General features: G+C 47.3%; 4 protein-coding genes across 10 annotated transcripts in view; 3 read left to right on the top strand and 1 right to left on the bottom strand.

The window, feature by feature from the left end:
• Positions 1 to 12618: 12618 nt before the first annotated feature.
• Positions 12619 to 16120, top strand: ANAPC15 (anaphase promoting complex subunit 15). 6 transcript variants are annotated; one of them, XM_010599614.3, is made up of 5 exons: positions 12619 to 12756; positions 14290 to 14414; positions 14982 to 15041; positions 15377 to 15514; positions 15679 to 16120. In XM_010599614.3, the coding sequence occupies exons 2-5, from the start codon at positions 14295 to 14297 to the stop codon at positions 15736 to 15738; spliced, it is 378 nt and encodes a 125-aa protein (XP_010597916.1). In that variant the 5' UTR covers positions 12619 to 12756; positions 14290 to 14294; the 3' UTR covers positions 15739 to 16120. The 6 variants fall into 6 exon arrangements, with proteins under 6 accessions (XP_010597916.1, XP_010597914.1, XP_010597911.2 ...); XM_010599612.3 differs by having other exon boundaries at positions 12619 to 13129; positions 14285 to 14414; XM_010599609.3 differs by having other exon boundaries at positions 12619 to 13181; positions 14285 to 14414.
• TOMT (transmembrane O-methyltransferase) lies at positions 12658 to 21623 on the bottom strand. Of its 2 annotated transcripts, NM_001282111.1 has the most exons (5): positions 21599 to 21623; positions 19352 to 19407; positions 18705 to 18978; positions 17409 to 17605; positions 16618 to 16938 (listed from the first exon to the last, which is right to left on the bottom strand). In NM_001282111.1, the coding sequence occupies exons 1-5, from the start codon at positions 21621 to 21623 to the stop codon at positions 16618 to 16620; spliced, it is 873 nt and encodes a 290-aa protein (NP_001269040.1). The 2 variants fall into 2 exon arrangements, with proteins under 2 accessions (XP_023394660.1, NP_001269040.1); XM_023538892.2 differs by lacking the exon at positions 21599 to 21623 and having other exon boundaries at positions 12658 to 16938; positions 18705 to 21513.
• Positions 21578 to 27405, top strand: LAMTOR1 (late endosomal/lysosomal adaptor, MAPK and MTOR activator 1). The gene is made up of 5 exons (XM_003420063.4): positions 21578 to 21736; positions 25527 to 25672; positions 25922 to 25999; positions 26335 to 26461; positions 26770 to 27405. The coding sequence occupies exons 1-5, from the start codon at positions 21695 to 21697 to the stop codon at positions 26860 to 26862; spliced, it is 486 nt and encodes a 161-aa protein (XP_003420111.1). The 5' UTR covers positions 21578 to 21694; the 3' UTR covers positions 26863 to 27405.
• The window catches only part of NUMA1 (nuclear mitotic apparatus protein 1), a 91115-nt gene continuing 90007 nt past the window's right edge, over positions 26365 to 27472 (top strand). Inside the window, exon 1 of the mRNA XM_064288611.1 lies at positions 26365 to 26461. The gene's annotated coding sequence lies outside the window, so the exon portion shown is untranslated. The remainder of the gene's footprint in view (positions 26462 to 27472) is intronic.

The raw sequence follows: 27472 nt of genomic DNA, 5'->3' as shown, positions 1-27472 counted from the left end.
CACAAACACGTATATATATACGTATGCCTACAGATACACCTGGTCTTTAGTTATTAGTGTTCAACGTGTCAAATATATTCTTCAGATGGTCTCTAAATTCAGGTGGGATATACCCAAGGTTGTACTTTGGCTCTCATGGGCTTGTTCTAATTTTCTTCCATTTCAACTTGAACTAGCATATGAGTAATTGATGGTCTGATCCACAGACGACCCCTGGCCTTGTTCTGACCGATGATATTGAGCTTTTTTATCGTCTCTTTCCACAGATGTAGTCGATTTGATTTCTGTGTATTTCATCTGGCAAGGTCTATGTGTATGGGCACTATTTATGTTGGTGAAAAAAGGTATTTGCAATGAAGAAGTCACTGGTCTTGCAAAATTCAATCGTGCGATCTCTGGCATCATTTCTATCACCAAGGCCATATTTTCCAACTACCGATCCTTCTTTGTTTCCAACTTTCCCATTCCAATCACCAGTAATTATCAGTGCATTCTGATTGCATGTACTGTCAATTTCAGACTGCAGAAGTTGGTAAAAATCTTCAGTTTCTTCATCTTTGGTCTTGGTGGTTGGCTCATAAACTTGAATAATAGTTGTATTAACTGGTCTTCCTCGTAGGAGTAGGGATATTATCCTATCACTGACGGTGTTGTACTTCAGGAGAGAGCTTGAAATGTTCTTTTTGATGATGAATGCAACGCCATTCCTCTTCGAGTTGTTCCTGGAGCAGTACACCATATGATTGTCCTATTCGAAATGACCAATACCAGTCCATTTCAACTCACTATTGCCTTAGATATAGATGTTTATGTGTTCCATTTCATTTTTGATGATTTCCAATTTTCCTAGATTCATACTTCATACATTCCAGGTTCCAATTATTAATGGACAGAATTTCAAGCCAGATTTAGAAGAGGACATGGAACCAGGGATATCATTGCTGATGTCAGATGGATCCTGGCTGAAAGCAGAGGATACCAGAAAGATGTTTACCTGTGTTATTGACTAAGCTAAGGCATTCAACTGTGTAGATCATTACAAATTATGGATAACATTGGAGAGAATGGAAATTTTGGAACACTTAATTGTGCTCTAAGGAATCAGCACATGGATCGAGAGGCAGCAGTTCGAACAGAACAAAAGAATACTGTATAGTTTAAAGTCAGGAAAGGTGTGTGTCAAGGTTGTATTCTTTCACCATACCTATTCGATCTGTATGCTGAGCAAATAATCCAAGAAGCCGGACTATATGAAGAAGAACAGGGAATCAGGATTGGAGGAAGACTCATTAACAACCCGTGATATGCAGATGACACAACCTTGCTTGCTGAACTTGAATCAGACTTGAAGCACTTACTGATGAAGATCAAAGACCACAGCCTTCAGTATGGATCACACCTCGACATAAAGAAAACAAAAATCCTCACAGCTGGACCAATAAGCAACACATGATAGGTGGAGAAAATATTGAGGTTGTCAAAGATTTCATCTTACTTGCATCCATAATCAACAGCCATGGAAGCAGCAGTCGAGAAATCAAAAGACACACTGCACTGGTCAAATCTGCTGCAAAAGACCTCTGTAAAGTGTTGAAAAGCAAAGATGACACCCTGAAGACTAAGGTGTGCCTGACCCAAGCCATGGTGTTTTCAATCACCCCATACGCATGCGAAAGCTGGACAATGAATAAAGAAGACTGAAGAAGAATCAATGCTTTGAATTGTGGTGTTGACGAAGAATATTGAATATATCATGGACTGCCAAAAGAACAAACAGATTTGTCTTGGAAGAAGTACAACCAGAATGCTCTTTAGAAGCAAGGATGGTGAGACTACATCTCACATACTTTGGACATGTTATTACGAGGGACCAGTCCCTGCAAAAAGACTTCATGCTTGGTAAAGTAGAGGGTCAGTGAAAAAGAGGAAGACCTCCAGTGAGGTGGACTGACACTGTGGCTCAAACAATGGGCTCAAGCATAGCAACAATTGTGAGGATGGCGTAGGACCAGGCAGTGTTTCGTTCTGTTGTGCATAGGGTCACTATGAGTCTGAACCGAGTCAACGGCACCTAACAACAACAACAGATACACCTACATACATGTACTCGAATGTACTCACATATGCCTTCCTATACACATATATGCACACATATCTACCTATGCAACCATACACATATTTTTTGGTTGTTACTACAGTTGTTGCAAAATTGTATGTCATAGCTTTTATCAAAATTGTCCCTTATTCATTTTTTCTTAATAAAAACCTCTATTTTAATTAATACTTTTTTTTTTTTTTATTGTGCATTAGTTGAAAATTTACAGAGCAACTTAGATTCTCACTTGATAGTTTGTGCATAAAGTAGTTTACGGTCTTGGTTTCATTCCCCACAGTGTGTCAGTACTCTCCCCATTTCCACCTTGAGTTCCCTGTTTCCTTTCATCCTGATTTTCTACCCCTTCTTGCCTTCTCATTTCTGCTTTTGGGCAAATATTGCCCTTTTGATCTCGTATAATTGATTGTTCTAAGGAACACAGTCCTCTTATGGTCTTGTCAATTGTTTGGCTAGAAGGTGGTCTCCAAGAATGGCTTCAGTTCCAGGTCAGAAGGGTGTCTAACGGCCATAGTCTCACAATAAAACTCCTTAATTTCACTTTTGACAGATAGTGAGTTTGATTTGCTGCTTCTCCTATGTGTTTCTGCTGGCAGCAGAGGGATTCTGAAGGTGAGTTGTCTTCTGCAACTCCCAAGGTGCCAGGGATTCAAACCAACGATACTGAGTTGGCCATTTTGGGCTGTCTGTCTCTGCAGTGAATTCGGGAGTTCCAGCAAGGTAAATAGCCTCTCTGGCCCAAGCCTCAGGGAGAGTAAGAAACTCCCTGAGTTTTATAGTTGCAGTTGTTTTGCTCATAGGGTTTTGTCTTTCTATCTTTTTTGTAATTGAAATTTGGCATAGGTTCCATGTGATTGCTTCCAAGGTATCTCAGAGTCTCTTGCTAAGCATTTGTTCAACTCTTAGAAAACTGAAAGCTCTGGTCTTTGTACTAATTCGCTCATTTGTGCTGCCTTCTGGAAAATGGGGAATGCTAAATCTAAGAGTACCCAGAGTTTTCCTCTGGGATCTCCACTTATTACATGAACAAACACTTTGGTCCTTTAATGTGTTCATTTGTGTCTGCATGGCATGATCTCACTAAAGACAGCTTGGAAAATCAGTGGCTACTTTGGGGAACTTTTGATCTTTCTAAGTTAGTTTTTCTGTGCAGAAAATTAGAAAATAAAAGCTCTCAGGTCAAATAGTCCCAGTAGGATGCCTAGTTTGATTAGTTTGTTTGTGGGCAATTTAAACAGATTAAACAGAAATGCCAGCTATCATGAAGAATCATGAGTCTGTCACTACTATGCACCTGTCAGTTTGTCGTATTGTGGTGATTTGCAGGGTCACCCTTGGCGGACAGGTTTCAGCTGAGCTTCCAGACTAAGACAGGCTAGGAGGCAGGACCTGCTGGTCTACTTCTGAAAAAATTGGCCAGTGAAAACCTTATGAATATTACTGGAATATTGTCTGATATAGTGCTAGAAAAGGAGCTCCTCAGGTTGGAAGGCACTTGAAATACAACTGGGTAAGAGCTGCCTCCTCAAAGTAGAGTCAGCCTTAATGACATGGGTGGAGTCAAGCTTCCAGGATCTTCATTTGCTGAAGTGGCACAACTCAAAATGAGAAGAAACAGCTGAAAACATCCATTAATAATTAGAATGTGGAATGTACAAAGTATGAATCTAGAAAAATTGGAAATCATGAAAAGTGAAATGGAATGCATAAACATCGATATCCTAGGCATTAGTGAGCTGAAAAGGACTGGTATTGGCCATTTTGAATGGCAATCATATGGTCTACTATGCTGGGAATGACAAATTGAAGAAGAATGGTGTCACATTCATAGACAAAAAGAATCTTTCAAGATCTATCCTGAAGTACAATGCTGTCAGTGGCGGGATAATGTCTATACGCCTACAAGGAAGATAGGCTATTGGGGCTATTATTCAAATTTATGAACCAACCACTAAGGCGAAGGATGAACAAATTGAAGATTTCTTCCAACTTCTACAGTCTGAAATTGATCAAATGTGTGCTCAAGTTGCATCAATAATTACTGATGATGGAAATGTGAAAGCCGGAAATGAAGAAGGAACAGTAGTTGGAAAATATGGCCTTGTTGATACAAATGTCACAGGAGATTGCATGATAGAATTCTGCAAGGCGAACGGCTTCTTTGTTGCAAATACCTTTTCTCAACAATGGAAATGGCAACACTGCCAGGTGGAATACAAAGGAATCAAATTGACTACATGTGTGGAAAGAGATAATGAAAAAGCTCAATATCATAGTTAGAATAAGGACAGGGGCTGACTGTGAAACAGACCATCAATTGGTCATACGTAAATTCAGGTTGAAGCTGAAGAAAACTAGAGCAAGTTCATGACAGCCAAATATGACCTTGAGTATATCCCACTTGAATTTAGAGACCATCTCAGGAATAAATATGATGCATCAACACTTATGACTGAAGACCAGATGAGTTGTGGAATGACATCCCAGGGCATCATACATAAAAAAAGCAAAAGGTCAGTAAAAAGACAGGAAAGAAAAAATCAAAATGGATGTCAAAAGAGACTCTGAAACTTGCTCTTGAACGCAAAGTAGCTAAAGCAAAAGGAAGAAAAGATGAAGTAAAAGAGCTAGGTGCCCATCAACAGACAATTGGATAAACAAATTATGGTACACACACACTCAGTGGAATACTATGCAACAGTAAAGAACAATGATGAATCCAAGAAACATCTCACGACATGGATGAATCTGGAGGCATTATGCTGAGTGAAATTAGTCAGTTGCAAAAGGACAAATATTGTGAGACCATTATTATAAGAACTCAAGAAAAGGTTTAAACATAGAAGAAAACATTCTCTGACGGTTGTCTTACTCATCTAGTGCTGGTTTAACAGAAATACCACAAGTGGTTGGCTTTAACTAAGAGAAATTTATTCTCTCACAGTCTCGTAGATTACAAGTCCAAATTCAGGGTGTCAGCTCCAAGGGAAGCCTTCCTCTGTTGGTTCTGGAGGAAGATTCCTTGTCATCAATCTTCCCCTGGTTGAGAAGCTTCTCAGGCGCAGAGACCCCAGGTCCAAAGGATGTGCTCTGCTCCTGGTGCTGCTTTCTTGGTGGTATGAGGTCCCCTGTCTCTCTGATTGCTTCTTTCTTTTATATCTCAAGAGATAGCCTCAAGACACGATCCAATCCCGTAGGCTGAGTCCTGCCTCACTAACACAACTGCCACCCATCCTCCCTCATTAATATCACAGAGGCAGGATTTACGACATGTAGGAAAATCACACAATACCGGGAATCATGGCCCAGCCCAGCTGATGCACACATTTTTGGGGGGACACAATTCAATCCATGACAATGGTTATGAGGGTGGGAAGGAGGGGAGACTGGAATTCACTAACTAGATAGTAGGCAAGAATCATCTTAGGTGAAGGGAAGGACAACATGCGATACAAGTGAAGTCAGCACAAGTGGACTAAATCAAAAGATAAAAAGTTTCCTGAACACAACGAAACACTCTGAGGGACAGAGTACCTGGGGCTAGGGTCTGGGGACCATGGTTTTGAGGGACATCTAGGTTAATTGGCATAACAAAGTTTATTAAGAAAATGTTCTGAATCCCACTTTGGTGAGTGGTATCTGGAGTCTTAAAAGCTTGGGGGAGGCCATCTAAGATGCATTAGTTGGTCCCAACCCACTTGGAGCAAAGAAGAATGAAGAACACCAAAAACTCAAGGAAAATATGAGCCCAAGAGAAAAAAGGGCCACATAAACCAGAGACCCCATCAGCCTGAGACCAGAAGAAGTAGATGGTGCCCAGCTGCCATCAATGACTGCACTGAGGGAACACAACAAAGAGTCCCTGATGGAGCAGGAGAAAAGTGTGGAGCAGAGCTCAAATTCACATAAAAAGACCAGACTTAGTGTTCTGAGACTAGAGGAGCCTTCAAAGCCATGGTTCCCAGACACTCTGTCAACCCAGAACTAAAGCCATTCCCGAAGCCCACTCTTCAGACAAAGATTAGACTGGACTATAAAACATAAAATGATACTTGTGAAGAGTGTGCTTCTCAGTTCAAGCAGATGCAGGAGACCAAATGGGCAGCTCCTGTCCAGAGGCAGGATAAGAAGGCAGGAAGGGACAGGGGCTGGTTGGATGGACACGGGAAACCCAAGGTGGAAAGGGAGCGTGTGCAGTCACATTATAGGGATTGTGACTAGTGTCACATAACAATATATGTATAAATTTTTGTGTGAGAAATTAACTTGAGCTATAAACTTTCACCTAAAGCACAATAATATATATATATGTATGTACATGTATACATATATATTTAGTCATGCAACTGCATATTTGGAAGAAACTAATTTTTCATTCCATCAAGGACATCATCCACGAAGAAAGCAAGAGGTCGCTGAAAAGACAGGAAAGAAAGAAAAGACCAAGGTGGATGTCAGAGGAGACTCTGAAACTTGCTCTTGAGCATTGAGCAGCTAAAGCAAAAGGAAGAATTCATGAAGTAAAAGAACTGAACAGAAGATTTCAAAGGGCCTCTTGAGAAGACAAAATAAAGTATTATAATGACATGTGCAAAGAGCTGGAGATGGAAAACCAAAAGGGAAGAACACGCTCGGCGTTTCTCAAGCTGAAAGAACCAAAGAAAAAATTCAAGCTTTGAGTTTCGATAGTGAAGGATTCCATGGGGAAAATATTAAGTGATGCAGGAAGCATCAAAAGAAGATGGAAAGAATACACAGAGTCATTATACCAAAAAGAATTAGTCGATATTCAACCATTTCAAGAGGTGGCATATGATCAGGAACCGATGGTACTGAAGGAAGAAGTCCAAGCTGCTCTGAAGGCATTGGCGAAAAACAAGGCTCCAAGAATTGATGGAATATCAGTTGAGATGTTTCAACAAACAGATGCAGTGCTGGAGGTGCTCACTTGTCTATGCCAAGAAATATGGAAGACAGCTTCCTGGCCAACTGATTGGAAGAGATCCATATTTATGCCTATTCCCAAGAAAGGTGATCCAACCGAATGTGAAAATTATAGAACTATATCATTAATATCACATGCAAGCAAAATTTTGCTGAAGATCATTCAAAAACGGCTGCAGCAGTATATCGACAGAGAACTGCCAGAAATTCAGGCTGGTTTCAGAAGAGGATGTGGAACCAGGGATATTATTGCTGATATCAGATGGATCCTGGCTGAAAGCAGAGAATACCAGAAGGATGTTTACCTGTGTTTTATTGATTACGCAAAGGCATTTGACTGTGTGGATCATAACAAACTATGGATAACACTGCAAAGAATGGGAATTCCAGAACACTTAATTGTGCTCATGAGGAACCTTTACATAGATCAAGAGGCAGTTGTTTGGACAGAACAAGGGGATACTGATTGGTTTAAAGTCAGGAAAGGTGTGCGTCAGGGTTGTGTTCTTTCACCACACCTATTTAATCTGTATGCTGAACAAATAATACAAGAAGCTGGACTATATGAAGAAGAACGGGGCATCAGGATTGGAGGAAGACTCATTAACAACCTGCGTTACGCAGATGACACAACCTTACTTGCTGAAAGTGTAGACGACTTGAAGCACTTACTAATGAAGATCAAAGACCACAGCCTTCAGTATGGATTACACCTCGACATAAAGAAAATAAAAATCCTCACAACTGGACCAATGAGCAACATCATGATAAACAGAGAAAAGACTGAAGTTGTCAAGGATCCATAATCAACAGCCATGGAAGCAGCAGTCAAGAAATCAAAAGACACATTGCATTGGGCAAATCTGCTGCAAAGGACCTTTTCGAAGTGTTGAAGAGCAAAGATGTCACCCTGAAGACTACGGTGTGCCTAACCCAAGCCATGGTATTTTCAATCGCATCATATGCATGTGAAAGCTGGACAATGAATAAGGAAGACCGAAGAAGAGTTGACACCTTTGAATTGTGGTCTTGGCGAAGAATATTGAATATACTGTGGACTGCCAAAAGAACAAACAAACCTGTCTTAGAAGAAGAACAACCAGAATGCTCCTTAGACTCAAGGATGCCGGGACTGCGTCTTACATACTTTGGACATGTTGTCAGGAGGGATCAGTCCCTGGAGAAGGACATCATGCTTGGCAGAGTACAGGGTCAGCAGAAAAGAGGAAGACCCTCAACGAGCTGGATTGACACAGTGGCTGCAACAATGAGCTCAAGCCTAGCAACGATTGTAAGGATGGCACAGGACCTGGTAGCATTTCATTCTGTTGTGCGTAGGGTCACTATGTGTCAGAACCGACTCGACAGCACCTAACAACAACAACAATTTTTCATAGAAGAATAAATTTTAGTTCTGGGATCACACACTTTTAGAAATGCCAGGTTGTTCCTCTAATGTGGCCTTGTTTGCAACACTAACCCCAGCCAAAGACCAACTCACCCTGAAGATGAGGCCTGAAAGTATAGCAAGGGAACATGGGACGGTGCCTGGCCACCTCTAATAACAGAGCTGGTGTCTGGGGGTCCTAAAAGCTCCTCAGAGCAGCCATCCGCAAGATACAAAGTCCTTGCAGAAGATGGGTAACTCCCTTGTGGGTGATCTACACCCCCTAGTGGTGGCTTGATCAAAAGGGGGAAATGTGTGCAGACCTGAAAACCTGAGGCACCTGGTGTAACTGCAATGGATGGCCCAGAACTAAATTACACTCTATTTTGACTCACTCCCTAAAACCTTTGCTCTACTTCTGCTTTTCCATGGCTGTCTGTAAATCTGTAGGCATAGCTTGTTATTTTAAGATAAGAGGATGGGACCAGGTATACAGTTGTTACAGAAAGCTTGACACACATGTTCTAGGCCGAATACTTTGTTCAGGATGTTTCAAGATGTTAACAAATAAAATTACTAATGTTAAGAAAGATTGTGGCTTAATGACCCCGTTGAGATTTTTTTTTGTCATATACACTTCTGGTGCCTGGGAGCACATAAGCTTTTGTTTACTCCACCCTATAAAAAGCTCACTTCCTGTTCTCTGCTTAAGAGCTACGGTGTATCTTGATTCATGAATCTCTCCAGTCCTCAGGAAAACTCTGTAGTTTCTCTTTTAAAAGAGTGTGAGTTTGGTCTCCTGCTTCTTCTTTTATGGTATTTCTGTTACAGCAGCACTAGTATACTAAGATAATCTCCTTTTACCACTTCCCTATCAGGTGAACTCCTACTCATCCCTCAAAGGCCACTAAATGTTTCCTTCTCTGGAACACATTCTTAACTCAGTTTATTCAGAACTCGTTCATTCCCCCATCCTCTGTGATCTCATAACACCATAGCATATACATAGATTTTAACATTTACCATCCTTTTCTATAATTGTCATGGTTTTCACTAGACTATTTTTCTCTAGGGCAGGGATTATTTCTGATTCATTTCTCTATTCCCCCCCCCCCAATTTTTTTTTTATCAATGTATCCCCAGGGCCTACCAAAATGTCTGACATTCAGTTGGCACTCAATAAAATTGACCTACCATTGGAACAAATGAATGAGTAAATTTCATTTACTCATGAATGAATGAGGTAGATTTCTTAATTACTCAATCTTAGTTTTCTTATCCTTGAAATGAGAGAGAGTCATAACACTTGGCAAGGATAACTGAGGGATAATGCATGTAAAGCAAATGCGATCATCAACTCAGTTGCCTGGGCCAAAAAATAGGGGGTTGCCGCCAATTTCTGCTTCTCTCTTTCCCCTTCCTCCTCCTCCCAACTAACCAGTCACCTTGACTTGTTGAACCTGGCTGAGGACCTAGGAAAGAAACTCTAGGCCATTGGGGGTTTCCATCTGCCAAAAGCTAGGAAGGACAGGAGGCAAAGGGTGCCTGAGGTAGGAATCTGTAAGGAAGAAAAATAGGAGGAGAGACTGATGGAGACATAGGGAAAGCACGTGAGGGAACTAGGGAATGGAAGATGCCAGGCTGACTCTGGGGACATAGAGACCACTCAGCCCCTGCCCTCAAGGATCTCATGGTCTGCTGGGGAAACAAACATAAACCCAATTTTGTTTATAACTAGGTTATAGCGGATCACTACCTCCTTCCTGAAACCCTTTGTTTTCTTGGCTTTCAGGACACTACCCAATTTACCTGGCTTTCTACCTACTTTTTTGACCTTCCTCCTCAGTCTTGTTTGCCGCTGCTGCTTCTGGTTTCCTCAAATTCTGAATACTGGAGGAAACTATTTTCCATCTATACTCACTCCTTTGGTGATCTCATCTAGTCTCATGCTTTTAAACACCGTTTACATGTTAATGACTCCCAAATTGATATATCCAGCCCAGATCTCTCCCCTGACCTGCAAATCCATAGTGTCTTGACATTTCTAACAGGCATGTTAAACTCAACACCTCAAACCCAATACTGAACTCCAGATAGTTCCGCTCAAACCAGCACCTCCCAGTCTTTCTCTTCTCAAAAAACTGAAACTCCATTCTTCCAAGTTCTTCAGGCCAAAATGCTTGGCTCTACTCTGATACTGTACATCCAATCTGCCAGCAACTCTTGCTTTGTCTACCTTCTAAATATATTCTGGAATCAACCACTTCTATCTGCCACCTCTGGGTTATTACAATAGACTTCCAACTGGTCTCCCTGTTTCTTTTGCCCTTGTCCTCCTGAAGTCTGTTACTCATAGAACAGCCAGAGTGACCCTCAACAAATATAAGTCAGAACTAGATTAATGGAAACAAACAGCCAGAATGGAAATAATGAAGATGTTCACACATTGCGAAGAATGCAACCAATGTTACTGAACAGCTTGGGTAGAAACTGTTGAATGGGAACTGAAACTGCTGTGTAAACCTTTACTGGAAACATAATAAAATAGAATTAAAAAAAAAAGTAAATCAGATTGTGTGGATCCTCTGCAAACAAACCTTCACTGGCTCCCCAAAGCAGAGTAAAAGTCAAAGTCCTTATTATGACCTGCAAGGCTGTACATATCTGACACCTGCTGCCCCTCTGCCCTCATCTACTACTCTCCCCATAGGACACTGTGCTCCAGCCACTCGAGGCTCTTTTCACATGCTGTTCTCGTTTCCCAAAAATGCTGTCCTCCAGATGTCCGCATAGGCCTCTCTCTCCCTCTCTTCCTTCAGACCTTTACTCAAAAGTCACTGTCTCAGTGACTTCTTCCTTGGTCCCCCTACCTAAGATAAAACACCTCCCTCCTTCCTACGTGTTATTCCCACTTCTCTGATTTTTTTCTTCTCAGTATTTATCACAACCTAAAAATTATGTATTTTATTTGTCTATTTCTTTATTGTTTATTCTCTCTCATTCAAATGGAAGCACCATAAGGATAGGGATTTTTTTTTTTTTTGGTCTGTTTTGATCAGTACTGTATACCCACTGCTTAGAACAATGACTGGCATATAGTAAGGTACTTGATAGGTATTTGTTGAATGAATGGGTGAGTAAATGAATGAATTAATGAAAAGGGTGGATAAGGTAAATTTTACTCTTTAAGGAAAAACATTATAACAACCAGAGCTGCTGGGCAGCATAACCACAGTTGATGGGCACAATACACAACTGTTTAAACACCTGTTATGTCCTCAGATAACATGAGCCCAGGAAAGAAAGGAGGCTGGACAGACATTATGATGCTGGTTAAAGAGGAAACTGAGACCAGACAGGAAAAAAGGACTTAAATTGCCAAAGGCCACATATCTGGTCAGTGCAGGAGTGGGACTGTGGATGACTGCTGGCCCTGGAAGGTGCAGGAGGGTGAATAGGAGTTGGGTTCTTAGGAACACTGTTGCCAGAAGGTTTGAGGATCTCTAAAGAGGCTGAGTCAGAGGTTACTAGGACAGAGATGTCAGCAAAAGACTAGGAGAGATGACGGGCTAACCACTGAGGGGAGGGTAGCTGAGTTCGCCAGCAACTGAGTGTGTGGCTAAGGCTGACTAAGTCACTCAAGCCTGGACCGAACCTCCAATGTCAGACTGAATACGCAACTTAAACAGACTAACGAGTCCACTGCGGGACTGCATGGTCTGGGTTCCCACTGGACTGTATGAGATCTTGGGGGCAGGGAGCACGTTTTTAAATTTATCCCCAGCTTCTAGCACGGCCTGGAATATAAAAAAAAAAACAAAAACGTAGGGACACAAATAGTTTTATTCAAGGCATAAACGAATGGATGAATGTGTTCAAGCGGGAAAGTGAGACTGAGCAAGGACAGAAGACGCTTAAAATAACCCAGCCGTTCTCTGGGCTACAAGCAGGCAAATTTCCTGCTACTAATGCAGCAACCCCGGCAGCTATTTCTCAGCAGGGGTTGACAAGCAAACACAGCATAGCCCGGATAACAAAGTGGAGGGATTAAATGAGCCGTTGGGGCGGGGCCAGGATGGAGAGGTCGATTGGCTAAAATTGAAGGCGGGGCCCATGGAGCCGGCGTGGCAAATTTCCTCCCCTAACGTAACCAAGGTGTGTCAACGTCACATCCGGTCAGGTGGGGCGGGAGCGGGAAACTAAGAAAGCCAAAGACGCATGCGTTTGGTGTGTCCCGGAATTTTGGCGGGTTCTTCCGCTCAGGCAGGAAGAAGTGCTTCCGGGTCGCCGCCGGCTGCCGCCTAGTGGCGCGGTAAGTACAGAAGCAGGCTATGGCTGTTGTTTCTTCGCGCGTTTCTTCCTCTCTTCCCCAAAGAAACCCGTATCTCTTGACCCGTCTCCTCAAGAGTTCCACATTCGCTTTTATCCTCATGGGCCTTCAGCTCATTGGCCGCTTCCTCGAGACTAAGCCCCACCCTGCCATACAAGATCCGTCATTCATTGGTGTCACTTCCTGTCACCCGACAGTTCTTCCAGTCAATTGGCCCTTCCCAGACCCAGCTCCTTTCGCGATTAGCAACCCTATAAGGGCACACTCCTGTCCGAGTCCCGCCCCTGCCCTCTCCTCGTTGGTCAACTCCACCGTATTATCGTAATAAGCAAACAACTCTCTGGAAGAATGAGCGGTGGGTTGGGCTTTCAGAGCAGTGGTCTCTGGCCTCTCAGTTCCTCTGGGAGGTGAGGGTGAATGGTTTCCTACCCGTTGCGCGGACTGGAAACTGAGTTCCGAGAAGGGCAGCGGCTGCCCTTGGATCGGTCAAATGAATCAGAGCAAAAGCAGGATTAGATATAGATCCTTCTCTCCTGCTTGTCTCCCCTAGTGCCTGGCCTGGGTCCTTTTTCCTCGGGAGTTCTGAGATCGGACTGACTGTGTGGCCTACAGCCAATCGCAGCCTCTCTCTGGGCCTCAGTTTTCCCGTTTGTGAGCTGAAAGGTTTTAATTCAGACTCTCTCAGACCTTCCTGGCCGGGTCCCTCACTGCTCAGTCAGAGCTGAATTTACTTGATTTTTTTTTTTAGCGTGTTCATCCATTCAATTTCCCGTCTATTTATCCGTGTGTCAGCTCATTTACTCACGCCTTCTGAAATGTCTAACTGAATCCCTGCTTGCACGTGGTACTCCCGCATTTGGCTGTGGTCCATGTGAGAGGTGATTTAGTGTCCAAAATTTCTGACACTAGGTGGGTGTGGTACGGACCATCATTTTAAAAACAAAGTTGCATCGATTCTGACTCAAAGTGACCCTATAGGGCAGAACAGAACTGCCGCATAGAGTTTCCAAGGAGTACCTGGTGGATTCAAACTGCCAACCTTTTGGTTAGCAGCCATAGCACTTAACCACTACACCACCAGGGTTTCCATCATGGAGAGGCAGAAAGGTTTTCAGTATATGAAGGAGGAAGTAGAGACCCCTATTTTAATTTTATAATTCCAGTCTGCATTTTGAATTCTTGTCTCTACACTTGTCTCCCATTCTCTTTCCTCCTTGAACAGCTTACAAAGAGCTTTTAAAATCCATTGTTTTATTATCAGAATAACTAGAAAGGTGGTATGATTATTATTATCCCCATTTTACAGATGAGGAAACCGAGGCTCAGAGAGGTTAAGTGACTTGTCCAAGGTCAAACAGCTAGTAAGTGGTGGAGCCAGGACTCAAATCCAGGTCTAACTGATTCCCAGACATAAGGGCTGCTTCCCTGCTACCTTCAACTATACCCCAACCCCCTATCAAACAAAAAAACCCACTTCTGAGAGTTGGATTCACCTGATCTTTTCCCTCAGTCTAGGAGCCATGTCCACTTTGTTCCCCTCACTCTTTCCTCGTGTGACGGAGACACTCTGGTTTAATCTGGATCGACCCTGTGTGGAGGAGACAGAACTGCAACAGCAGGAACAGCAGCATCAGGCCTGGGTGAGTGAGGATTTAGTCTGGTAGGGACACAATAGTGGGAACCTCAGTCAGGGACCCTCGCTTCTACTGGACCATGACGTTGCTTTGTTCTGGAGACCTGCCCTGGGGTAGCTTTTTGTCCTGAGCTAGGAAGAATCTGGAGCTGGGAGCCCTGGGGGCCTAGGTTCTCAGCTATGCCCTGCCCTGAGTTGCTAGGGGACTGTGGGACCTCTGGGCCAGATTGGAGCCCCACATTTCTAACACTTAGTCCAGGCTCGTTTTCCTAAAGCACAGGAAATAATTTTGATTACTTATTGAAGACCTCGCAGATGTTCTAGGCCGATATCCTCTTACTTCACCCTCACTGTAATCCTATGAGGAAACCAAGGCCCAGAGAGTTTAAGTAGTTGGATCAAGTTCATAAATAAGTGGCAGATGGAAAGAAGGGAATTGGATCTTCCTGAGAATGGAAGAAGTATCTCCCCTGCCACACTTGGGGGTCTTCTTGAGGGCAGAATGGGCCAGTCCCATGCTCCTGATCTGCCCTGATAGGGCCCTGGCCATGCTCCCCTCTCCCTTTGGCCATAGCTCCAGAGCATTGCAGAAAAAGATAACAACCTCGTGCCTATTGGGAAGCCGGCCTCAGAGGTAAGTGGCTCCAGCAGGTAGGGATGGTGTGGGGCCCAGGGTGGGCCAAGGCTCTCCCCTAATTTCCAAGGTCCTGCCTCTGGTCCCAGAGCAATCTGGGTGAGGGCCAGAAAGAGGAGTTAGAGGGGGTGGGCACTAGGGCCAGTGGAGGGCTGGTCTCTTGTCTCCCACACTAAGGTCCTGCAGAACATGTACCAGCCTGCTAGACCTGATGTGGACAGCGTTAGGGAGTCGGGGGATCAGTCACTGGCCCCAGAGAGAGGCTGTAAGTGGGCCACCCTTGAACTGGTCTGGGCAGGCCTATAATGCCCACAGGCTCTCCTCTGCCCCACCAGCACTATGATGATGAGGAGGAGGAGGATGATGAAGATGACGAAGATAGTGAGGAGGACTCAGAGGATGACGAGGACATGCAGGACATGGATGAGATGAATGACTACAACGAGTCACCTGATGATGGAGAGGTCAATGAGGTAAGTAGGGGTGTAGAGGGAGGGCCTCTGTTCCTTAGCCCCTTCCTATGACCTAATTGGTGACCAAGGGATTCAGAAATCCTGGATCCAACTGGGGGCAGAGTGGATGAGGCCCTTGGACCTGGGCTGGCTGGGTGGCTGAGGCCCCTTCCCACCCACACCAGCCTCCTCCTCAGGTGGACATGGAAGGCAACGAGCAGGATCAGGACCAGTGGATGATCTAGGTAGACAGGAAAGGAATGTCCACAAGGAGATCCCAGGCCAGCCCACCCCACACTGCACCCCTTGCAGAACCGGCTGACAGTTCCAGTGCCTGAAACCTTAATTTCGGACACCTCTGCAGCTGCTGGTAGGACCTGATCTCCTTGGCCTCTCCCAGGCCATCAGCCTGCCCTCGAATCCCCAGGGCCTGAGCCCACCCCACTTTCCTGGCCAGTACCTCTCCCCTTGGCTGCCAGGTCTGGTCTATTTCTAACTCTCTTTAATAAAGACACAGGACTGATTGATTTTTTTTTTCCCCCTTTTTCTATTCTCTATCACTTCGTGAGGCCCAGAGGAGCCTAATGTCTTCTCTTGGGCTTTGGGGAGAGGGCGTTGAAGGGACTTCAGGCAAGACCTAATTGGCCAGGTGGGTTGGGGCTGAGGAAGGCGCCTATGCCATTTCCTCTGGTCAGCTTGCACTCAGCCCCTCTTGGAGGGCCTCTAACCCAGTGTCTGCTGTCTCCTCTGATCCCACCCAGAATGGCATGGGTTGGAGAGGGGTGGCTTTCTGAGGGTCAGAGCTGGGAAGCCCCCAAAGCTCTCCCAGTCACTTCCTTTAGTGTCAGGAAAGAGGATTAAATCTCAGAGGTGGGCAGGGGCTCTCCTAGAGTCACCAGTAAATTGGGGACATAGCAGGGTTGGGAGCTCAGCTCTTGCTTCTCAGTCCATGGCTCTCTCTGGAAGGAGGGGGGCCAGTGGGACCAAGCAGCCTGACAGAACTTGGCCCCTGAGGCCCTAAGCCAAGCATGTGTCAGGCCACAAACAGGGAGGGGAGAGGATGGTCTAAGGTCCTGGATGGGCAGGGAAGGGGGGACAGCAGTAAGTACCCCTGAGGCTGGACCTCAGCCAGGTCCAGCACAGGTGAGCTGGGCTATGCCATCCTTGATGGCAGGGAAGTCTGGGAGGCTAGTGTGATGGAGGCGGCAACGGTAGCGGCCACAGCTCTTGGCATACTGTAGGAAGCGGGGTGCACCAGGGAAGAGCACATGGTCAGCCAACACAGTGGCACCAGCTGGCAGCAGGGCATGGGCCTCCAGGAGCTGCAGGTCCCGCAGGTAATACCGTGGCCGGTGTGCCAGGAGCACCAGCTCTACCTGGCTCAGGCCATGCTGCGTTCGCAGACGCGGGATCACCTCCTCTGAGCTACCCACGATGAGCTCCACCTGTGGGGGTTGGGAGAGCTGGAGGTGAGGTGGGAGGGACTGCTCCCCTACCTTTTACCCCACTAGGATCTGGATTACTTCATGCTAGAGTGTTCTCACATTTCCTCTGGTCTCATGACCCAAAAGTTAGGATCCGCATGGGATTCTCATTCTGCTGTGAAGAAGCTGAGGTTCACAGGATAAGTGCTTTGCCCTCAGCCACACAGCCAACAAGAGGCAGAGCTGAGATTTGGACCCAGGTTTGCCAGACTCCAGAAACCATCCTCTTAACTGCTTCTTTGTCACCCAGTAGAAAATAAGTGCAAATGACTTAGGACAGGAAGACATGAGCTCATCCACCTTCCAGGATCAGAGCCCCCAAATGGAGCAGCTTCTTTCTCCCTGGGTGGGGTCCCCCCACAGGGGAGGCCTGCCAGCGCAAGGCCTGGGCTGACAGAGAAGAGACCAGGGTTGGGGAGGTGGGGGCTGACCGTGCGCTCATCGAAGCCAGCCAGGCGGATGAGTTTTTCAGCCACTGCTGCCGTGCGTGGGTCCCGCTCCACAGTGAGAAGGCGGCCACCAGCCGGTAGGGCACGGGCAATAAGTAACGTGGAGTATCCACAGTAGGTGCCTAGCTCCAGCACACAGACAGGGGCCTTCTCCTCCACCAGCCGTGTCAGGATCTGACCTATATGGGAGGGACAGCTGTTGCAGATGTCCTGGGAGTGATTGCTGGGCCCCTGATAGAAAGGGATCTCAAATGCCCACCTGCCTTACTGCAGCCCCCAACCAAATGAGGTGTCACCTTTCTCCTGGACTACAGCCCCAGCTGCCCATGGTCCCCCTGCTTTCTCCAAGCTTGTCTCCTCCAGTCTTGTCTTCACACCAGCCACTGGGAATCTTTCTAACAAATCTCACTGTATCACATTCTGGCTTCTATGATTCTAAAGGCCTTTGGAATTGAAGTTGAGATTCTCAGCCTGGCAGTTAGGGCTGGTCTTCTAAGACCTGATCCTATTGTATCTTTTCAGCCTCAGGCCTGACTATTCCCACCTGTAGACCATACCGCAGCCATCCCAAACAACTATGTCCAGAATCAGCTATGCTTGCTTAATCTTCATGCCACATTTGTGTATGTGGTTGGCTTTGCTCTTCCCCACCCCAGTCCCATTCTTCCTGGCCAACTCAGAAGAATCCTTCCAGACTGAATAATTCAAGTGTTGCTTCCTCCAGGAGCGCCCAGGCAAAAACAACCATTCTGTCTTCCAGGCTACTGAGAGGCCTTTGCTAGAATTTCTAGTTTTATTCCCCCTTGTATATTGAATATCTTTCTGATCTTGGAAGAATTTCTTAAGTAGGACTCTTAAAGCACTTGTGCTGGGAGCTGGCACTCATTTCAATCCCAGCAGACAGCTACCCTGAGGTGGTGGGGGAGAAAGACTGAGACACAGGTCATTGCAAAGTTATAAGATACATGGTGTGATAGTTAATCCTCTCTATTATGTCTCCCTTTGAGGCCAGCATCTGTGGTTCATTCATCCCTTTGGCTTCTACCTATTTCTCCCTCAGTACCTAGCACATGCCTAGTACAAAAGAGGTGGTGGGAAATGTTTGCTGGATGAATGAATGAATGACTTAGCCCAGCCCCCTCATTTCCGTAAGAGAAGAGACCCAGAGAGTAAAAAGAACCTGCCCAATTCACATATAAGGCAGGGGCAGATCCTAGACCTTCTTTCCTTCACCACATTGGGGAAGCTTCCTGGAGCAGAAGGTTAGGGAACACTGACCTTTGACAGGCCCCACGTGGCCTAGGTATTCACAGCAGCTGCTCCAGTGGTCCAGGGTGGTGATGATGTGTCCAGGGTCCCCAGGCAGGGCATGGGTGAGCATGTAGCTGAAGGCCCGCTCCTCAATCCGTAGCCCTGACAGGCAGTCTCGGACGTTTCTCAGCAAGACTGTGTGCACCAGCAGCCGGAAGTGGTGCCGGTACCGCACTAACAATGTCACCACCAGTGGCAGGAATGCCAATGCAATGGCAGGGGACATGTCCCCACCTGGGTCCTGGGGTGGAAAGGAGGGAGGGAAACCCACACCCACCAGTTGATTGTCATTTGTGCAATTATTATCCCCTGCATTCCCCCTTTCCCTGTTGTCTCTTTCAAGATTTCCTGAACAAACATGTACACACATACACACCTTTCCCCCAATTGGCCCTCCTCGTCAGTGTCCCCCTATGAGGGATGGGTGCCCTCTCCTTTCCTGTGCCTGGGACTAGCCTCCCCCTCCTCCAGATCTGATGTGTGCAAGGACCCTGGTGGCGGTGGACACTAAAAATGAAAGAGTAGAGTATATGAAAGGATATGAATAGGTGAGTGATGGCGAGCTTGAGATGGTTGGTGTGTTTGGGAACCCATACTTTAAGGGCCCAGCTTACCTGGGCTGGAGGCTCCTGCTTGGAGAAGAGTAGAGCATAGGACAGGAGGGGGAGTCCTTGGAGTGGGGAAGAGCCGTGAGGCAGGAGGCTGGACCTGCTCTCAATTATTGATGCTGAGGCTGCTGCTGTCACCTGAGACCTGTAGTTTGAGTTACTATCCCCAGAGACAGGTTGGAGCTGCCTCCTGCCCTCCAGGAGCCCTCAAAGAACTTACAAAACTGGAGGGACTTGATTTGAGGCATGAGAGCTATGGGGAGCCCTGGTGGTACAGTGGTTAAGACTTGGTTACTAACTCTTGGTTAACAACCCAGCGGCACCTGAACCCAAGGTCAGCCACATCTCCAAGAGGCCGAAGAAAGACTCCAGAACCAGCAATCATGACATATGGATGGTTTATTTGGGAAGCTTACTTACAGGACAGTGGCCCAGGGTGGCAGCTGGAGCAGTTTAGTGCTCCACAACCATCTAGCAAGGAACACAAGCTTATATACCATTCCAGCTGGGACTAAGGCTCATTGTTTTTCTCCCACGTCCTTGGGCAGTCAGTGTTCCCAGGGACTTCACGTCCAGGCCTAGATGTTTTCCTTCCTGTTGCTAAGGCATTCCTCAGCCTTGGCCACTGGCCTAGTCATGCCACTCCCAGCCTTGTATCTTAGCCTGAGCTCATCCTGAATTCATCCCTAGCATGCTTCCAGGAAGAACAAAGCTGATTCCATTAGGAAGGGATGCATACAGCTGAGTAACATTACCCTACACTAACCACAAGTTCAGCTGTTCAAGTCCACCAGCTCCTTGGAAACCCTATGGGCAATTCTACTCTGTCCTATAGGGTTGCTATGAGTCAGAATCCACTTGACCACAATGGGTTTGGGGTTTTTTTTGAGAGCTACAGTGTCTGGTAACCTCTTCTCCAACCCCTTGGTTCAGGACATGGGTGATGGTGTGAGCCAAGGTGATGGGAAGACTATAACTTACTCAGTTCAAATTTCAAGTTTTCTTTAAACAAGTGTAGGGGCATGGATTACAGAGAAGAGTTAGATTCTGTCTCTGTCCTCCAGGAACTCCCAGTTTGGTAGAAGACTGGCTGGCCCACAGACATTTAATAGTGTGATCACTAGATTGCATGCTCTGTGAGTATGGGGATTTTTTGCTGTTTTGTTAACTGCTGCATATTCAGACAGAACAGTGCTGGCACTCTGACAGTAGGCAGTATTTGTTGATTCAGTAAATGAGCGATTTAACACTGAATAGGGGTTCAGTGTTAAAGCACAGGAAGTTCGAGGTACCCAGAGGAGGCTGTCACAAAAGGCCATCAGGAGGTTATCATATGTGTAGTGAATCTTGAAGTCAGAAGGTAGGCCTGGTGGGGAGACAGTGTGCCAGGATGCATGTGCAAAGTCCAGGAGATTAATCAGAAAACTAAGTACTTCTCTATGGCTGGTGAGAGACGCCCTCACCGCCATCCTCTGGAGTGGGAGGCAGGTGTCATGCTCTGCAACATCTTGAATGACACTTGGACCTGTGTTTAGGGTTCAAGGGAAGACATGAGAGGGTTTAAAAAAAAAAGCATCAACAGTCGGCTTTGTGTGTTAGATGACTATGGGCTCCTCTAAAAGGGCTGAACTGAAGAGAACCGCGTGAGTGCAGGATCACTGAGGCGGCCTTCATCTCCTCTACCAGGATTGATCTTCACTTCGTTTTGGCTGGTGAAGGTATCAAGGTCGCTTCTTCCAGTAAGTCTCAGAGTCCCAGGTCAGGCTGGGAACTCCGCTGGTCGTCATACCCGCTAATGTGCCCCTCCACAGGCGCCAGTCATCATGGGCCTGTGTGTGTGTGCACCCAGACTGTGCGCTCGCCCCTCGCAAGGCCTTTAGAAGAGCATATTAGGGCCGTATTTGTGATAACGGCACTGGGTTTTTGGGTTTTATTTGTGGTAAGAGCTCGTTCTCTGGTCCAGAAAGGTGGCCTTGAGCCCACACGATCAGCTAACACACAGTCACACGGGCACCTCTTCTTGGCCCGCGGTGGCGCACTATCACCGACTGAGAAGGTTAAGTCATGTGAGCCGCCCCGCCCTTTCCTCGCACACGTGTCTAGCTTCTAGTCACGCAGGGTGCGCCTTTTCATTGGTTGGTGGTGATCACGCGCTGGGAGGCGGGACCGGAAGCAGCGCTACGGAGCTCGTCCGAGGCAAAGGCGAAAGCGAAGAGACTCTGGGACGGAGTCGGCGCGGAGTCGAGTACTTGCCTGCGGCGGTGCAGCCACGGGTCATGTGACCGGAAAGGTTCCTGAAGTTCGCCGTCCCTCTTCGGCGCCGCCTGAGCGCCCGGCGCGACCCCGGCCATGGGGTGCTGCTACAGCAGCGAGAACGAGGACTCGGACCAGGTGCGGCCGCGGCGGGCGGGGCTCGGGAATGAGGGCTGAGACCCTAGGGCATGGGGGCCAAAAAAAAAAAAATGCCGAAAAGGAAGGGGGGCTGAATTACCGAGTACGGAGGCCCGAAGGGGCCAGATTAGTGAGGGGACACTGGGCCGGGCTCTTACCTCTGTTGAAGCTCCAGGTGTCTTTACACGGTACCCTCTTTGGGATGTGCAGGCAGCGCCCTATTGCTATCGCTCCCGCCCTCTCAATCTCCCCCTGTCTTCACACCTTCTTTACTCTCGGCTTTCTTTGCCTTTTCTGTGCTTGTATTAGCGGACGTTGTGAATCCATTGTAGAGGTAGGTAAGCTGAGGTTCTGAGTTACCCCGTTCCGAGATGAATCAGGATTTTGTGTATCTTCTCAGTCCCTGAGTACGGAGAAGGAAGGTCACGGCTGGCCTTGGGGTCAGAGAAGGGCTCCGAAAGGTGGTGGCATTTGAGCTGACCAATGAAGGATTTAATGGGTAGAGACAAAGAGGACATCTGGACGTGTGGGAAATTGGGAAGCAACAAATCGGGTTGGGGGGAAATAAAAGCAGGGATGGGGAATTTATTTGGTACTAAGTTTGGTCTGCCTCGGTGCAGTCTCTTTGTGAGGCCTGATGGTTCCTTTAGTTAGAGAGGTGCCTGTCCTGAGAATTTAGCTGTGGATCTGACCCTCAGGGAGAAAGGATTAGGCTGGGAGACATGTACAGTTTTAAATTACCTTCACTTTCGTGGGCTCTCGTTTTTCTTCTCATTAAATCCCTGCCCTACCTGGCCTGACCTCCTTTGAGAAGGGAGAGACCTTTCCAAGCAAGACGTCTAAAGCCGCTGGCCAATCATCTTTTTTATTGGTTCTATTGTCTTATAGAACCACCTAAGCCTGGGCTCTGCAGTTCAACACATACTGGACCCAAGAGGCAACAAAGGTTTCATCAAGTACTTCAGTCTTGTGAGAGGCACAGGAATAGACTGTGTCAGTGGTATTGGGAAAGTCAGTCTTTCCCGGAGGATTCACATGAAAGTGTTTTTTGGATAAGAGATTAAGCACAGGAAAGTGTCATTTGTGTGGGAGGTTATGGGCTGCTCCTGGTCTTCATTAATTCACCAAACACCCCCTTGAGCACATACTTACTCCCTGGTGGCACGGTGGTTAAGAGCTTGGCAGCTATCAAAAGGTCAGCAGTTTCAATCCACCAGCCACTTTTTGGAAACCCTGTGAGGCTGTTCTCCTCTGACCTGTAGGGTAGCTATGAATCAGAATCAACTAAATGGCAACGGGGTATGTAAGATATGCATCATGTTCACTAACTCTCTCTTCTCCTCAGCCTGGTAGAGGAGGAGACAGTATCCCTGCCTACTGGAAGAGCTGTGGCCTAGTTGAACATTATCTCTTAAAGCAAAATGTGAACTCTTGCAAGGAATGAGCCAAGTAGAGTTCATGCTGTATGAGAAACAGGATATCAGCTCCTAGAAGAAAGGGAAATCCAGGCTTGCTGCTGTCCTGAATCTCCACCTTCCCATTGATGGGCTCTCACTTGTGTTTCTAATCCCTAGAGAATGCCCTTGATTAGTGCTGGGTGATTTGAGGCTCCAGGTGGCAAAGGCATACTTACCTGGTCTACAGGTCAAAACCATTCACTATTTTATTGTCATGGGCATGGGGGTTTTGGCCCCAAAGCCCCTCTTTCAGCTCTTAGGCAAGTCCTCCCACTCTCATCTCTGAGTCTTTATTATACTAAGAAACGTACAACACATTACAGTTTTCAAAGGGTTGCTGTAGTTATTCCATTTGGTTCTTGCATGTATCTGTCATGTAAGTAGGGGTTTTCTCTTTTTACACTAAGAAGAAGGTTCGGAGAAGCTAAGTGATTTAGCTAAGGTTACAAAGCTGAGAAGTGGCATAGCCAAGGTGTTGTGATGCTAAGCCTTGTGCTTTATCCACTGGGCCAAGGTGTCTTTTCTAGCCATGCCCACAGATCAGGTGGCCAGTCATGGACAGGCCATGTGTGTGTCTGTGCTAGGGTAGACAGTGAAACCCCGACTCCTGGGTTCCACAGACTCAGGGACAAGCCATGACATTCCTTTGCTTCCTCCGTGCTCCACTTGCCCTTTGAGGGTAGAGTAACGTTATTTGTCCACTCCGATGGGGGTAGCATGGCCTCTTCTGGGAGTCTAGGTTTCAGGAAAATAGTCTTGTTCTTGGAGAACTCCTAATGGGGGTAACTGTCATGTCCTGCAGGAAGACTTCTCTGAGGGGGGTTGGGGGAAGGACAGACACATAAGCAAACTCACGCCTCACTAGGAGCCAGTTTTCTTTAGAGATAGTTTAATATTTGGCAAGCATTTTGTCTTTTTAGCCCTCTAATTCTGAGCCTCTGTTTTTGGGAGGAGGGGAGGATATTTGGGAGTTTGGAGGTGAAGAGAAAGCCCACAGCTTGTTTCGTGCTGTTGGAAACTGGATCAAACTGCCTGAGGACATGAGACAGGCCGGGCAGGAGGAAGTAGCCCTCAGTAGAGAGTTGTGGGCATTTAGGGCTAGGAGCCTACAGCAGGAAGTCTGTGGTAGGAACTGAGATGGGCCTGGAGTAGAGCACTGAGGACTTCAGTAGTCTGGCACTGATGGTCTGAGTCAGTGTTAGCCACCAAGGGTTCCCCTTCATTTCTTTGTCTTTGTCCTGGGCACCCTTGCTCTTTGTGACTTAGATAGATAACCAGCAGACCTGCTTATCCAATTTATAGCTGACACAAAACCAGCAGGGATTTGCAGCTCATGGCCTCAAGGCAGGGTCTTATCTAGGAAGAGTGCAGTGATTAGAATAAGGGAGCTGAAACAGGGCAAGGAGAAATACATGCTGAACTATACCAGCCAGGGGTAACTTGGTTTGGTCCCAGCTCAGGTCCGGGGGATTATGATTATCAGAGTAGACTAGCAGTAACAGGGCTGCTGAAAATTAAGGAGGCCTCTCAGGCCATGTTAACAGAGGTGGTGGCTTGGCAAAGGAGGGAACGGCTCCACTGCTCAGGTGAGGATATACCAGGCACACTCACTTTGGACCTGGAAGTCACATAGAGAAGAGGAGGGTGAATACCCAAGAGTACAAGGGACCTGCCCTGAAGAAGGGAGCATACTTGGATCATGTGACTCAGGTGCTGGGGCTCAAGTTCCTGTCCTGAGATGATTTAAGGAAAGGCCTTTGAGAGGTTGGAATTCTTTCCCTCAGGGCCTGCGGCCTTGTCTGGCCTCACTGGGGCCTCTCCATCCTGGGCGCAGACAGCCTTGCTGGGAGGGTCTGGCCTTAGGGATCAGGAGAGCCATCCTTGAGCTTCTCTCTTGATGTGTCTCCCTTCTAAACCTATGTCATCTTGGTATTTACCACGCTTTCTGTCCCAGTCTCCAGTATTCTCTTTCCATTAGGTGCCGGACTGTTTTCTGAAGCTCCAGGGCTGCTGCTGAATCCTGCTCCGTTCAAAACTGTTAGTGGCTCCTGGGGCATTTCGTCAAGGCCAAGCCCCTTTGTCCATCTTTTCAGGATCTCTGGGACCTCTTGGTTCTACCTTAGTTCATTCTAGAGCACCAACTCAGCTGAGTTCTCAAGTGCAGGCAGGAACTGAGTCTTATCTGGCATTCCACAAAGTTGAGCAGTTTGGATTTTCCAAATAAAAATATCATTGGTGCATAAAGGTTGGAGCTGGGTTGAGAGGGGAGCCTCAGGAAATGCAGGTTGGACTAAGGATCCTGGGACTGATTGCTTCCCCACATTCTCTGCTAGGACCGAGAGGAGCGGAAGCCGCTGCTTGACCCTAGCAGCCCCCCTACCAAAGCCCTCAATGGAGCTGAGCCCAACTACCACAGCCTGCCTTCTGCACGCACAGATGAGCAGGCCCTGCTCTCCTCCATCCTTGCCAAGACAGCCAGGTGAGCCTTACAGGACCAAGCCTGGGTGGAGCTCCTCTATCCAGATTCAAGGCTGGGAATGAGGGAGCCAGGTCCAGGACATGGGAGCTGGGACAAGGTCAGTGGGGAGTGGTGCCTCTGTGCCCAGCTCTGCTCCAGTGGGCAGATGGGGACATTGGCGTCACATAGCCCTGGAGTTGGCATCTGGCAAAGAGTCCTGTTTGTGCCTCTTGGGAGCACCTGTCATGTCTCTGTCTCTTCCCCCTGAAGTAACATCATCGATGTGTCTGCTGCGGACTCCCAGGGCATGGAGCAGCATGAGTACATGGACCGGGCAAGGCAGTACAGGTGAGCACCTGGCCAACTTGAGTCCCTTAGGCTACTAGGGGTCCTCACGTCCCCAACCCCTGATCCTGCTTTGGAGCCTGGATCCAGTCCATGCTCATTTGAGTGTAGTCCAGAAGACTGACCACAAATCACTTGGGAGCTTCAGTAGATGTTCATGTCAGCTCTGTTTTTCTGTCATGCCCTTGAAGGCGCTGAAGCCCAGGGAGGTGGGTTCAGTGAATTTGTGATGAGCTGAGGCTCCTTGTCTCCCTGCTTCTCTGGCTTGAGGAGTGAAGCTGTTCTGGGATGGACAGACTAACCTGACTGTGTCCATCCCATCCCTCCATTTTGGTCAGCACCCGATTGGCTGTGCTCAGCAGCAGCCTGACCCACTGGAAGAAGCTGCCACCGTTGCCGTCTCTCACCAGCCAGCCCCACCAAGTGCTGGCCAGCGAGCCCATCCCCTTCTCCGACCTGCAGCAGGTGAGCCACCCTCGTCCCAGCCCATCTACACCCCCCCGCCAGGTATGGCAGAAGGGTTCACCCTTCCCTCCTCTAAGGAGGTAGGGATGTGGGGTTAGGGGGCCTGGTGCTTTGTGGGTCCCTGGTAACTCCCAACTTACTCTCCTTTTATATTCTTCCTGTCCTTGCCCCTGATATACACTTTAATTCTTTTTCTTCCCTTTGTTCTTTTCCCTTCTGTCTGTCCCGTTCCTATCTTCTTCTTTTGCTCATGACCTTCCTCTTACCTGTCTCTCTGTTCCTCCCTTCCCTGGCCCTCTCTGTCTCAGGTCTCCAGGATAGCTGCTTATGCCTACAGTGCACTTTCTCAGATCCGTGTGGACGCAAAAGAGGAGCTGGTTGTACAGTTTGGGATCCCATGAAGAGAGGGGTCCTCGGACAGCTCTTTTTCTTCTCTCTTCACCTCGTCTCCACCCCACCTCCCCAGGCCCCCAGCCTTACTGCGGCGCATACAGTCCCCTAACCTGCTACTAATCATGGAGAAGAATGTGGAGGAGGAGGAGGAGAGTGAGGCTAGCAGCCTGAACAAGTGAGGATGGAGCAAGGGAGGGTAGAACTGTTTGAAACTGGCCTTTGAAGCCCTGGCCAGGGGTGGGATGGGGGCCAAAAGGATGGAACCTGGTAGGTCTTCATAGTCACTGGGAAGGTGGAGGTACCACTTCGGGGGTGATCACCAGGGGGCTTCGAGAGCCCCTTCCCACCCCTTCTCTGGGCCTCAGATTCACTCCTGTTCCCCTCTTCCTGACTTGGTGCTCATGTGCACCTCACTAGGGTTTGTGACCAGGGTGTGGATGAGCTTGAATTTGAACGAATTGAGCTTGTATTTCTAGCACTCTGGGTTTTTACATGTCTGGTCTTTTTGTTTTGGTTCGTCACCCTTGATAAAGGAAGTGTATTCATCTGTGTGCTGGTTCCAGCTCCTCTGTCCTGCCCACCACCCTACTATTTAATTTTGGCTACTCCAGTCTCTGA

Source organism: Loxodonta africana, chromosome 7 (genome assembly GCF_030014295.1).
Source record: "Loxodonta africana isolate mLoxAfr1 chromosome 7, mLoxAfr1.hap2, whole genome shotgun sequence".
NCBI classification, from domain to species: Eukaryota; Metazoa; Chordata; class Mammalia; order Proboscidea; family Elephantidae; genus Loxodonta; species Loxodonta africana.
The sequence above is the reverse complement of the archived record's forward strand: the minus strand, read 5'-3'. Positions and strand labels throughout refer to the sequence as shown.